This window comes from Leucopleurus acutus, assembly GCF_964270905.1.
Source record: "Leucopleurus acutus genome assembly, chromosome: 11".
Lineage (NCBI taxonomy): Eukaryota > Metazoa > Chordata > Mammalia > Artiodactyla > Delphinidae > Leucopleurus > Leucopleurus acutus.
This window is the reverse complement of record NC_139152.1, coordinates 12,489,717-12,504,085: the sequence shown is the minus strand read 5'-3', so window position 1 is coordinate 12,504,085 and position 14,369 is coordinate 12,489,717. Positions and strand designations below refer to the sequence as shown.

Here is a 14,369-nt window from a genome sequence, read left to right as displayed (position 1 = left end):
ATCTTAAACAAACACGCACGAGCAGCTCTGAATTCTGTGACCAACCTCTCTTTCCAAACCAGCTCTCTGGTATATTTCAGCAATAAATCTTCCCTATTCTAAGTTCTAAGTCTCTCTCTCTCTCTCTCTCTCTCTCTCTCTCTCTCTCTCTGTCTCTTTTTATTTTCTCAAGAGGGCTCTTTTCTGCCATCACCCTTTCCTCCTGCTTGCCACTTGTTCTGGCCTCTGGCAGAAACCAAGCAAAAAAAAAAAAAAAGATAGTTGACAAGGCTAAGAAACCGCCAGCCTTCAGGAGATCGAAGATCGTTAAACTCCTCCCTGTTAATCTCCTCAGTGTTTCCTGATGGCGTGAGAACAAACAATTTCCATAGCTGGTGGAAGGCTCTGGAGAGTGAGGAAACTGTTCCAGTGAGTGGAGGACCAAGGCGATGCCGTGTGTGGGAAGACATGTTCTAACAAGAGCTGGTCTAAATTTTTCACGACCGAGGGATCTAGACTTAGAGCTCAGTGTTTAACATTCATGCATGCAAAATTTAACACAGGCAATAAGGGAAGGGGAATTTTTACCCTTATATCATTTACCAAAATAAACTCTGCATCATTTGAAAAGTGAAACATAAAAATAAAAATCCAGTGGAGAGAACCACTTAACTCTGTGTACCGTATACCCACCCTTTTTCATCTGTATTATCTCAGAGCAAACTGGGTATCTCTTCCTGTCAAGCCTGATCCATCAGTTAGACCTCAGTTAGACCTCAGTTTCCTTTGTCTTCCCCCAAGTTGTTTCAAGTATTTCTTCAAGGATTCTTCTCATTCTCTACTGACATTTTCCCCTCGAACATTTCTTTGTCCACTACTCCATCTTTTTCTTTTCTCCAAGGTTATTGAACTTGGGTTCTGCCTCACTGTCTTAACATTTTTGGACTTCCCATTCATTGCTTAAACATGGCAATCTTCCACTGTGATCATGCTGCTGAAAGTGCTTTTGTGAGGGTCACCACAGATCAATAACCAACCAACCTAATGAATCTTTCTCAGTTCTGGTCTTCTTAGAACTCTTGTTACCGTTCAACATAACCACTTAGGCGTTCCTAAAACTCCTTCCTTCCCAGGCTCCCATGACATCACACTTCTTGGCTTTCCTGCCACCTCTCCATTGACCCTAAGCAGACATCTTCATGTGCTGCTTTTTACTGGCCTACCTCTCTCAAAGATTGGGGCTCTCAGGTTCTACATACCATCCTCTTGTCCTCTCACTGCAGACCTTCTCCCTAGGGGAAAGCCCTCAGACCCAGAGCTGAAGATGACACCTGCACACAGAGTCCACATTCTGTTGACCTTCGTTTTAATTTATGCAAAGGGCAGAAGTTGAACTTGTTCATTTAGGTCCTTTCCAACTCGAAAATCCGATGACTCTTGATTAATGACTGTTCTTTGGACTGGTTTTCCTGTCCACCTTATATACATTCTACCATGCGTGTTTATTTTCATTTAGGTGAAAATGACAGTGATAGACCACATGCCTTTAAACAATTGCCTTTTTGTCTGTCATCTATAAACAGACAGTGTTTTCCTATTTCAACATGAGACTGTTTCCCTGAGACCTGGTAACCACACCTCCTGTTTATAAAGTAGACCGGTTTGACTTATGCATGGGAGACGGTTCTGAGACCTTTTCCCATAGTTCAGTGAAAACAACCATAGAGTACGTCATATCTCATCTCTCAACTTTGAAACCAGACTGCGAATTCACGTTTATAATGGTTCTTAATTAATATGGAGATCTCTGCCTAATCACTGTATACCACCTTCGCCTTCCTATTGTACAGATTCAATTTACCTTATAAGTAACTTTTGTTTTTTTAAGTCTGCAAGAAATTATCCCTGCTGGAATGTAACTACGGCTCCTCACTTACTCAAATGCCTCCCTCAAATGGTCATGACCCATCCGTGGGCTCAAACAATCCATTTCTCATCAAACGTTCCTGCAAAGGGGCGGCAGCTTGTGATCTTGGCGTGGTAGAAACTTGAGCATCTCTGATATGAACCTGGGTCTGTGTGAATAGCTTCAGAGGCTTCAAGCCTCACCTGACCCATCTGCTTTCCTGCACGCTCAATACCAATTTGGAATTTGGGGTAAATAAGACCATATTGGCCATTTGCTAATGGAGTCAAGAACGGGAGACCTGGAGTCACACTATTAGGTCTGACTCCCAGTTCTACACTTTATTAGCTGTGTGAATTTAGCAACTTTAACAAGGTACTTAAATTTTCAATTTCTGCAATTATATGAAGGATGTAATAGTGCCTATTTCAAAGAGTTGTTGTTAGGACTGGCTGAGTTATTACATGCAAGTCTCTTAGAACAGTACCTGGCACGTAGTAAGTGCTCAAGTATATTAGCTTAAGTTATTACAATTTTTCAAGGTGTGCTCTTCTTCATTTGTAAGTTGTCTAGTGAAACCATACAATCAAAGATACATCTACGGGCTTCCCTGGTGGCGCAGTGGTTGAGAGTCTGCCTGCCGATGCGGGGGACACGGGTTCGTGCCCCGGTCTGGGAAGATCCCACGTGCTGCGGAGCGGCTGGGCCCGTGAGCCATGGCCGCTGAGCCTGTGCGTCTGGAGCCTGTGCTCCGCAACGGGAGAGGCCACAACAGTGAGAGGCCCGCGTACAGCAAAAAAAAAAAAAAAAAAAAAAAAAAAGATATATCTACATTCAAGTGGATATATGGGTTTTCAGTAAAAGTCAGAAAGCTTATAAGAAAAAATTTTGTATTGCTTGCTCAGCACACCCTAAACACACATACACACACACACACACACACACACACACACACACACACACACACACACACACAGACACACACACTTTCTCAGTCTCTCTCTTTGTTTTAAATCCAGAGTCTGGTTTATGTCAATTACAGCTTGACCGCTGCTGATCATAACAATACTTCTCCTGGCTAATATCTTGGAAATCTTGGAAAAACAGCCAGAAGTATTATGGTGTCATCAATAAATTAACACCGTTAAATTTGAAAGCGCTTCTGGTATGTGGTGGATGGTTTCCTAAGCCCAGGTAACAGATAAGCCTTCCATGTTTAAAACAGAATTTAACGTTAAGCAGAAGTCTTTGGTTGACAGGTTGACATTAGAAGCGGCAGCACAGGCGAAACTTAATAATGTGTTAATTACAAACCATGTCGGGTATGTGTACATGTGTATGTATATTGCAGTATTTACAGGGTCTTTTGTATCAGGAGGATTCTTCTTCCTTCTGTCTAGTTTTGGCAGTTCCTGCAGTTCTGTCTTCAAGTGAGCTTCCTGGCTTGGCGAGTTTGCTGGTTCAGCATGGGGAACACTGTGTGGAATCTTCAAAGTGGAGAGCCAAGTTTTCCCAGCCCTTTGCTTCTTCTCTTGCCCCAGCAGAGTAAACGTTTCCCTTCTCTGGCTAAGGGTAAGGCAGCCAGTAATAACACGGCATGTAGGGCATAGATTTCCTTCCTCATGTGTGCCAGCCTGTAATGTGGCAGGCTCCAAGTAAGGAAAGCAAAAAGACCTGCCATAAAACCTAGAATGAACACCACATTTATGTAAATGCTTCCTGGATTCACATTATTCGAATGTGTAGTAAGTGGGAGGAGTCGAGAGAAAAACAACTGAAATTTCAGTTGCGTTTCACAGTTGACGTTCTCATTTTAGGACTGAAATATCGTGTGCCATAGCTAAATATATTTCTTGAAAGGGATAGTCTCAAAGTTAATGGAGTAATGCTATTCTCTGACTCAAAACCAATTGATGCACTCGTCCGTGAAGGCTTAAGTTCTTAGACTCAGGTTGCTGGGCTATGAATTGGGTGCCAAACACAAACAGGCATGGGATGCCGTTTCCCTTGGCACAAAGAGATTTATTTTTTCTTCCTTTTTCTTGTTCTTGTTTGCTTTCCCCCCCTCTCTCAATTATTAAAAGTTTTAAAAAGCCTTTTTCATTTTATTTTCAAGTGGGACGGGCAGGGACAATTCTGATTTTAAATGTGACTTTTCCAATGAGCACCAGATACTGCTTTAACATATATGTTTCTTGCTGGCTGAGTTATGTTTATGAGATCTCATATATATTAAATAAAGACAATATCAATAGCATCTTAGGTAGGTCAATTTCCTTATGCTATAGAGCTCAGCTTTGTGTTTTAGAACTTTTTTTTACCCAAGTAGCTATACCAGTTCGTTCCCTTCATTTATACTTCATGGTGTAGTATGATGCTTCTTAAACATTGTCTTCAAAGTACTTCTAAAAGAAGGAGGAGAAAGATCTAGGGGGTTGGGTCATGCAAGCATCTCATTACAATCATGTAATTGTTTTGCATGTTTTATTACTTATAGAAATACAGGCAAATTTTAATCCACAATATGTCTATGTTTGTTTGAATATAAAAACAAGTTTATCCCCAAATCAGTGACTAAAATGGACTCTCCAGGAAGATATAGCAAATTGATCTGTGGCTTCAATAACGCCTAGGCTTTGGGTCCAGTTTCAGGACCACGAGCAGAGGAAATAGCCTCAGCTGTGTGCATCACATATATGTGAGCACTGACAATGGTCCTGTACCTCACTTTCTACCTACTTACGTTGCCAAGCAGCTCTTCAAGTTCTCATTTATTCTTGTTCTAAGATTATACAGATTATTTCTACAGATACAAGATATATATATATATACAGATATATATATATAAGATATATATATATAAGATATAAATATAAGATATAAGATAAGATATAAGATATATAAGATATATATAAGATATAAGATATATATATAAGATATATATATATACAGATATATATATACAGATATAAGATATATTATACAGATATAAGATTATTCCATATTCATGGTAATTTTTCTTTAAATATTTGTTTAGGTAGAAAGAGGGACAGGTTGTGTTTCAGGTGGGTACAGAAGTTCCACAGCTCCTGGAAACGTGTGTGTGTGTGTGTGTGTGTGTGTGTGTGTGTGTGTGTGAAGAAGCCTTTCCTAAGTGGTTGTTGAAATTTAAAGATTACCGGAAATCAGGTCCATTGGTTCCTGTGTAGATGGTGGTTAGAGAAGTAATTGTTTTTTAATGGACTGGGCCAAAGGGAGGAAGGTGGCATTGAGACAAGTTTGGATAATGCTGGAAAAATAGCTGTTCTCTCGTCATAAAATACCGTGATGTGGTTACCTGTGGCTTTCAAGCATTTATACCTTCCTTTACCTGCAAAGATAGAAAAGCAAAAAGAGACAAACAGCCGAAATGAGTTTATTTTCATTTGATTCTTCCACCCCAAGAGGAATAGAAGGGTATTTTCAAACTGCAGGTGTATACCTAAGGATATGTACAAAGTCAGACTTCTGTGCTAGGCTTAAGTCACGCAGACTTTTCTTGCATGCCCAGGAAGTTAAGCAAAGATGAGGAATCGTGCATATAAGGACTTAGAAAAAGAAAGGGAAAGGAAAGAAAGAAGAGGAAAGGAAAATTAAAAGAATCAAAATCAGTTGTTTATTGGTGGGTAAACATTTTTGTAGGCTGGCAGTGGCCAATTCTTAAGCTTTTCTCCCAAGAAAAATATAATTAGGAAAGAAACAATACTGGAAAGCAAAACAAAATCAAGAACTGTTTTTCAAAGTCAAAAGGACATATCTCTGTCTCTGCTTTTTTCTGCTGGGATATATTATCAAAATTCAATTGTCCTTAATTTTTATCTGATGGCTAATTTATTTATTGAAATATTTTGCTGTAGTTTAATTATCAGTTACCAATTGGTTCCATTTTGATCATGACTTGTTTTCTTGGCAACAGACAAAGACTAAATTTGAGGGAGGGAGTGAAGAAAATTGTAAATCATCCTTGTAATTCCCCTTTTTATTACTGGTATTTCTCCAACTCATGGGTTTGGGGAAATCAGCCAAATTTTCAAGGTGGTACTGGCCTTGAAGCCAAAATTCCAGTGCAAACGCATCCCTATTGCTCCAGCTGCCTTTAAAAATTGATGTGGTTTCAGAAAAACAGCCATAATTTCTTCCATCCCATTAAAAATGAAAGTAGTTATATTATGAAGACAAGGCAGCCTGAAATAGGTAATTTCAGCTTGGAATACGCAAATAGGTAAAGCTCCTATACATACACAGGAGAGAGATTCTTACCTAGATCACCCAACTTATTGGAGCCTCAGCCACGTCTAGAATCCCAGTTTATGACTGTGCGAGGCTTTTGCAACTTTGCTACTAAGTGTTTTCATTTTGTATCACCCTGTTCCTTTCAAACACCTTTAATTAGGAAATGAAATGATCATTAGACTTTTGTAATATGAATTTTGTAAAAAAAAAATCTAAAGGGTTTTATTTTCATAAGAAATTTCCAGTAATCAGTGAATTATCAATGCATGGCAAAGCCCCCTGGGAGTACGGGGTAAGTTGCCAATCAATACAACCAAGATTCTCAGCAACCTGTGTATGTAGGAAAGTTCCCCTGTAATGCAGTATTCCATTTGTTATAGCTTTGGATCAAGAGTAAGAAGACTGATGAATCATCTTCTACTAAAGGGTACATTTTCCGTTGTTATCAAAAGAGAATATGATGCACCGTGTCCTGTCAGTATGATCTAATGAAAAAGAAAAGCACCCAACCGAACCGAGTGAAAGGATTGGGGTTTAAACTTCACCTTCATCCCATCCATGACTCTCTCTTTTTATTCATCCGTCAAATGATACTTTTATTTGCTTTTTTTTAGCAGTGATGCAGGTCGGATAGGCTGTGAAGGTACTTTGAAAAGTTACACGTGTGATATAAATATGGTCCTAATACTATCATGCTTTTAGTATGGAAATCCGTGCAGTTCTTCCCCTGCGTTCCTTAACATTCGTGTTTGGAAAAGCAGTATGGTCGGTTTCCCGGCTGTCCATCGCTGGAGGCTGGATGAACACGCTCAGGTCAGTAGCTGGCTATGAGGGTTCCTCCACTGAGTGTATAACGTTACAGATTATCCAGAGGTTGTAGATTCTATGCTGAAGGAATTTGCACTTTCAAATGTGTGAAATGAATAGACATGAAGTCAGGGTGTTTTTGTAGGCTCAGTATATAAGGGGGTCAAAAAAGGAGAAGAGTTTAGGAAAATAATTTGGACTTATGCCTTACTGGAGAAGGAAATATGGCATGTTATAGAATTTTTTGATAATCAAATCTTATCCTTATTAAAAAATTAAAGCTCTAAAACATTTACATATTTTTGATAGAAACATTTCTCAAAAAATATATAAATATATGTATCTATATATTTCCCTATAATCTTAAACTATGTTTTTATTCATTCATTCAATTATTCATTCAACAAGTATCTGTTGAGCGCCAACTCTGTGTTCTAGAATACCTTGCACATAGTACAGGATTCATGTACATTCCAAAAAGGCAGAGTAGTAAATATTTCTGCTCATTATTATATTCCCAGAGCAGATGAAGACTGGCTCCTCAATAAAGTGAATAAATTGAGTTAGAGTACGTGGTCTACATGTGCTATATAATTTCATCAAGGATCATATCTTCTAAATGGTCTCTTTATTGTTGCCAAAGTGGTTTCCTCTCCTGCGCTTGAATATCTCTGGTAACAGGAACTCAGCATGAGAAGAAATAGACCGTTCTATCCTTGGGCAACTGTATCAGTTACAGTCTTCCAGAGAAACAGAAACAGAACCAGTAGAACACACACACACACACACACACACACACACACACACACACACACACACACACACATTACGTCTTTCTATATTTAATTGGGCTGGCAAGAGTGAAATCTGTAGAGAAAGATGACAGTCTGGAAAGTCAGGGAGGAGTGAATGCTGCAAGCTAGAGGAAGAATGTCTTTCGCTCTGGGAAAGCTCAGTTTTTGCATTAAAGGCCTTCCAGTAATCAGATAAGGTCCACCCACATCATTCAGGCTAATCTCTTGTGCTTAAGGTCAACTGATTGTAGATGTTAACCATATCTACAAAATACCTTCACAGCAACTCCTACAGTAATATTTGATTGAATAACTGGGTCCTAGAGCCCAGACAAACTGGCACATAAAACTATCACAAGTCTTCCTGTCTGTTACTTTACCTTCTTTGCAACCAAAGGCTGTTCATCAGTTTCTACTCACCGACTTTAACCCCTTCAAGTTCCACGAGCACTTTAAATTCTTCTTCCTCATGACAGCCCTTAACATATCTGAAGATAAACCAGCAAGCCTCCACCCATGCCTGAGTTTCCTTTTTCATTGTCTGGTTCCTCACAGTGATTTCATTTGCTCTGCAGAGATCACGGTTTCTGGTCACAGCGTCATCCTTGCGGTTCCACTCCAGCTGTGCACTCCACGAAGTGTAGGGCTTGGAAATGAATGCAGGCCTTTCAGATGTGGGATGCCCAGACCAGATAAGAGCACAGCTGTGGTTTTGCTACTAGATACTTTGCTTCTGCTAAGACATTCTAAGGTCACTGTTGCTTTCAGGGTGACGGTGGGTACAGTGATGGCTCATGGGGTGTATACTGCAAATGAAGTCTTTTTCTTTAAATATATGCTGTTGCTGAGTCAGATCTTCCCATACTTGTACCTGAGTATGTGTCTGTTCCATTCAGGTGTGGAAGTTAATTTTTAGCCTCTAAAATACTGTTTTGTTCAATTTAATTTATTCTTCTGGCTCGTCAGGAGCTTTCCGGATACAGCATGTGTATCATCCTTCTCTTCTTTCTGTCATTTGGAAATATGTTGGTTTTGGAACATTTTAGGCCCTGGATGCTCTTACTGAATCATAGAATTTTCCACTTTGGTATTACTTAGCTCACTGAAATGATGAGGAATCCCAGTGAGTTTTTTGGATAATTTTCAGCTAGTAAAGAAAAACAAAGGTCTTTGACTCTTGGTGTGGGGACATTAACACCATATCACGTTACTTCCGTGTTCATTAAATAAGTTCTGTTTAGATTTGCCATAAAATAGGTTGTCTGGGAGGAAGCCTTACACACATTCTTGTCTTACGATTCAAGGTATCTTGCTATATAAAGTGCATAACAGTGATCAACTTTTATTGGCCCACATATCTAGTCTTTACAGAAAGTCATTTTCCAGAGGATCATTCCAGGATATGTATGTTTCTGTGCTGAAATAGCTGAGTTTATGTGATGCAAATCAGAGCTGAATTTTGGAAAGAGTTTTCTTCCTTAGATTATACTGGTAGATATCAAACTTTAGCATGCCTCAGAATCACCTGGAGGGCTTGTTAAAATATATATTTCAGGTCACCACCCCTGAGGTTCTGATTCAGCAGGTCTGTAGTAGGGCCAGATAATTTTTTTTTTTTTTTTTTCCGGTACGCGGGTCTCTCACTGTTGTGGCCTCTCCCGTTGCGGAGCACAGGCTCCGGACGCGCAGGCTCAGTGGCCATGGCTCACGGGCCCAGCTGCTCCGCGGCATGTGGGATCTTCCCGGACCGGGGCACGAACCCGTGTCCCCTGCATCGGCAGGCGGACTCCCAACCACTGCGCCACCAGGGAAGCCCGAGAATTTGTATTTTTTAACAAATTCCCAGAGGATGCTGATGTTGCTAGTCTGAGGACCAAATTTTGGAAACCACTGTTTTAAGTTTGCTAAGTACTCAGTTTCCATTTGAAATAGGTGTTTTCGGCTTTGGAAAAGCATATAGCTTTTTGTGAGCTACATGTAATAAACATTGAGTGCCAGGCACTGTCATGGGTACCAATGATACCAGGGTAAATAAAACAGACAGGGTCTCTGCACTCATGAAGTTAACGTTCTAGTGGGAGTAGACTAGGCCAAAAATTACTCTATTGGGGCAGAGCAAATGTAAGCTTTCCCTGTGGTTCCTTAAGACTAGAATTTTTCATTTGCTTCATAGTAAGGTAAGTTTTGTTTAAAAAAAAAAGTGTAAACCTCAACAACTGTGACATTCTGAGCTTTGATTTTAAGATGATACTTTGAGCTATTTGGCAACAGTAGGGGTGGGTTGGGCTAAACTACAGTGTTAAGAGTCTGGGAGTTAAACATGGTCGAAGACCATGGTACCAAATATTCTACTGAGAGAAGCTAAATAGACCACATAGGAACTGAACCTAATAAACTTGAGCCTATTAACACAATGCTCCCTCAGTCAATTAAAGCCAATGTAGATTAGCTTTAATTAATATAAGATAGTTGTTCTTTCTCCAACATTTGGAAAAAAACAATTTTCAATTGCTTGCTGACAGTGGCATTTATAAAACTTACGCAATGGTTGTGTAGACAGAACTACGCTATTGAGAAAAGTTCATAAGTTTCCACTGTTTTGGATAGAAGGATAACATCTTTTTCTCAGTGATGCATTTCCAGGTTTTTTTTTTTTAATGTTTTTTAAAGTTCTCTTTTGCTTTATGCCTTTGGACAGTAATTTAAGTGGTGAAGCCAAAAATTAAAAAGTAAGAATAAAATTGTGAATATTTATCTGTCTGAAAAGCATTTGACTTCTTTTTCCATTAAGGATCTTGTAAATTACAACTGAACCTAATAACTGAGCCAGCTTCCTAGTCATTTGGCAACATGTGTTGAGTTAGATGTTTTAAAGGAAGACTCAACCACACTTAGTAGTGTGAGTAATGGCTATCTGTTCCAATGCCTGGGACTATTTTTCCATTCATATATTTTATAATTGGAAACTGTTTTTCTAGCAGTTTCCAAAAGAGATGAAATCAAGAGCACAGTAACCATACATTTAAATCCTTGAGTCCCAAAATTTAACCCATGATTTCTTAATGTCGCCCACTTATCAATTTACAAATATTTATGAAATTCCTCCTATGTTCCTAATTATTCCACCCTCTTCATCCTCCTGCCATATGCCTAATAAAATGCCAATATTTGAGGGGAAGTCCAGAGAATTATATGATTATCCTCGTCTCAGGGACCTTAGTGTTTTGTTGGGCCTGTATGACTTGCAACTAGAAATCAGCTGGTGATGGATTCCAGCACAATGATTGATTTTGACAAATTTGCATCTTGAAATATTTTTAGAAAATTGTCAGAGTTGCAAAAACAAACAGAGAGCGCTTGTGTACCCTTCACCTAGCTTCCCCCAATGATTAACACCTCACATAACCGCAATACATTATCAAAACCAGGAAACTGACATAGACACTGTATCAATTGTATGGCATGGTTACAACTAAGCTGTAAATATTAGAATGATTGATTTTTGACTCAATTCAGGCTCAGGACCCTTTTGAAAAGACAACAGCGATACAGAAGGAGAGACTTCAGTTGTTTTAAAATTAGTAATTATTTATTTTACAGTCTGTTTGAAACAGGCTTTTAGTAAAGGCTATGAACTGTCATTTTGTTTGATGCATGTCTTACATGTGGAATTTATGGAATTCATGGAATTTATGAGATTTAAATTTCCTCCTCCATCAATTTTTTTGGGTATTATGTTTGTTAAGAAAAGTGCATCATTTGTTCCAAGCAGTGTCCTGCAAACTGGAATTTGCCATCTGGATCCCCAGAGTATTGTGTAACACAGTCCTCTGTCCCCTGTATTTCCTGTAGATACAGGAAATTGGTGGTTAGATCCAGAGGCTTCATTTTATTCAGGTTTTCTTGTTGTTGTTTTTTTGGTTTTTTGCAAGGTGTTATTGTATACTTCTGTCCCTCAATGTCTGGTAGCAATTGAAGCTCATTGTCTAAAGTAGACTTTCTAGAACAGCACTTTCCAACAGAAATTTCTGTGGTGATGGAAGTGTTCCATATCAGTCTTTACTTATTAGCGGGAATATTTTTATAAGGAGAAACTTGCTCTTAACAACTGTGTTGCTCCTGTGAGGTTCAGTTTATATAGGAAAGACAGAAAAATTGTTTAATTCTTACTCTCTATTATCAGCTGTCAAAATAATAAGTTGGTTCCTTAGCATTCTCCAAAAGTGATGCACCCTCATCTTCATGTGCTTTTTGTTGTTGTCATAATTTGCATTTGAATTTATTGTAGTTATTCTTATTGAGGCTCAGACTGGTCAATCCTTGGCCAGAGGGGGTTTATTCAAATGAAGCTCATCATGGGTTTTCAAAAGGTGAAATTCAGTAAGCTATTTACTATCAGAAATTTATTTTTTGAGGTCTGCACAAGGTAGTGTCTTAAACTGTACACAAGACAGTGTTCTAGCAGTTGAGTTCAGGCCATAAATGCTATAAGAGTCAACAAGAGGGAGAGAAGTCAGTGGGAAATACTTGGGGAAGCTTTGAGGGAGGCGGTGAGAGACTGAAATACCATACGTTCAGTGAGATTTTTATGGTTCCCTTTCATTTCTTATCTTTCAAAATGATGATGTTTTCTTCATACCAATTCACATATGTCATTAATATTGGAATTAGGAGGGGAAAGAGGACAACCAAGTAATAAATGAAAGGGATAGGAACTAATTGATGCTTAGGGAGGGTGAAGAGCCTTGGGCATCCTGCTGGTTCAGTTGCAGGAAAAGCCCTTATAAAGCTCCCCAGAGCCAGCTTTTCAGTCTTCATCTCCCTTCAGTGGCAGGAACACAGGTTTGGAGCCTGACAGGCCATATATTAACTGTGTGTGTGGTCAGCTTACTTAACTTCAGTGCACCCCAGTTTCGTCTTCAATAAAATGCAGAAGATAATAACCATCTTCTATTAGGGCTGCTGTACGCCAAGCCCATATGAGATCTGATGATAACCAGCAATTGCAATAATTAGCTCATGTTTATAGCATTGACTAGAAGCCAACCGCTGTTATAAAACTTGACACATATGAACTCACATAATCATAACCACTCCTCTATGAATTGGCCCTGTTATTATCCCTTCTTTACAGATGAGAAGCTTGAGGAGGGCGTAAATAACTTGCCCAGGGCCTTACAGGTAGAGACAAGACTCCAGCAGAATTAGGACTCAAACCCAGGCAGTTTGCCTCTGGTGTCTGTGCTTTTATCCACAGTACTCGGAAAATTTCCAACAAAATGCCAATGCAGAGTTGTAGATGCTCAGCGATTGCCTTCTTCCCTTCTCCCTCTCTTGTCTTCTCTTCCTTGTTACTTGGGAACATTTATTTCGATTCATCAGTATCCATGAAAAGTACTTTACTTCACTGGAACCATTACTAGGGAAAACGAGGAACCAGAACAGAGGAAACGGTGTTTAAACTACCAAGAGATCTTCTAGCTTTATATTACACTTTGCTTCAGCTCAGTTTTTAAAATAATACTTCTATTCCAAATTCTGCCTATGATTTCATGCTGAAACCACTTATTGGGCTTTTGAGGCGCAGCTGTATGCGAAGGAGGTGTTACGGGAGAAAGGCGGAAGTTGTACAGAAAGATGGGCGAGCTTAGCACTGAATATGTGAAAAATGTGAAGCGTGTTAAACGTCTTCGGTGGGAAGGGAGGACATATTAATAATTTGACCTGGAAGAGCCCCAAAAGCAAAACTCAGAAGCTATTTAAAAATGTGAAAGTCCTAGGATGTCAACATTAAGGAAAATACATTGTCAAGTCAAAAATTTTAAATGATGGGGTGTGTTAAAAATATTGCAGAGATTTGCTTCATTACTTATCACAATAAGAGGGTGTTTTTTTTCTCCACTGAAATGCAAGATATTCTTGTGAACCAAATAGCTGGAAGAATCGGGCTCCTACACGGGGCAAAATGCCAGAAGGCTTCAAACATTTTATGAAGGCAGATTGGATCCCATGAGATAACTGGAAATCTTTTATCTGCTATGAATAATTCATGATTAATTATTGCTGGAGACTTCTAGGTCAATAAATATTATTGAAGACTACGACGCTTCTTATAAAGGCAAAGGACCCCTGTCATCATTATTGATGATTGTTTTTGACTCCGTAATTCATTATGCAAATTTACATTACGGTGGTGCTATTTTGGGTGTATAATTGGTGTAAACAGCCTTGATGGCAAAGCAGAAACTCTACATATCGTTTTCTTAGGTCATTTTTTTCAGAAGCAGTCAAAAGGAGATGCTGTTCAGTACAAATTAAGAAATTCCTCAAGCCAACCATCACGAGAAAACATGAGCTTTTGTAAATGGGTTTTATTTAAGGCATAATGAAAGAAGATTTCTCTTGTATTATCTTTTATTTATGCAATGAAGCATTGCCATAGTTAGTAAGTGAACACTTTTATCTTATTTGGTCACCTTCAGGATATTCATTATAATTTCCCAAATGCCTTTGTCTGTGTGCTCAGCTAAGACTATCGTTTAGTCCTGTGTACCTTGTGCCCAGTTCCAGTAGCATTCACAATATCGATAGGTTTTATTTCTAACATGTTC

At 39.0% G+C, this 14,369-nt stretch overlaps 1 protein-coding gene across 1 annotated transcript in view; it reads left to right on the top strand.

Annotated features, from left to right (window-relative positions):
- Nucleotides 1-3,200: 3,200 nt before the first annotated feature.
- Nucleotides 3,201-14,369, top strand: part of RERG (RAS like estrogen regulated growth inhibitor) — a gene marked incomplete at its 5' end in the record, with an annotated part of 97,666 nt that continues 86,497 nt past the window's right edge. Inside the window, 3 exons of the mRNA XM_082849488.1 lie at nucleotides 3,201-3,207; nucleotides 6,376-6,449; nucleotides 6,860-6,970. Of these exons, the coding sequence (XP_082705614.1) occupies nucleotides 3,201-3,207; nucleotides 6,376-6,449; nucleotides 6,860-6,970 (192 nt within the window). The remainder of the gene's footprint in view (nucleotides 3,208-6,375; nucleotides 6,450-6,859; nucleotides 6,971-14,369) is intronic.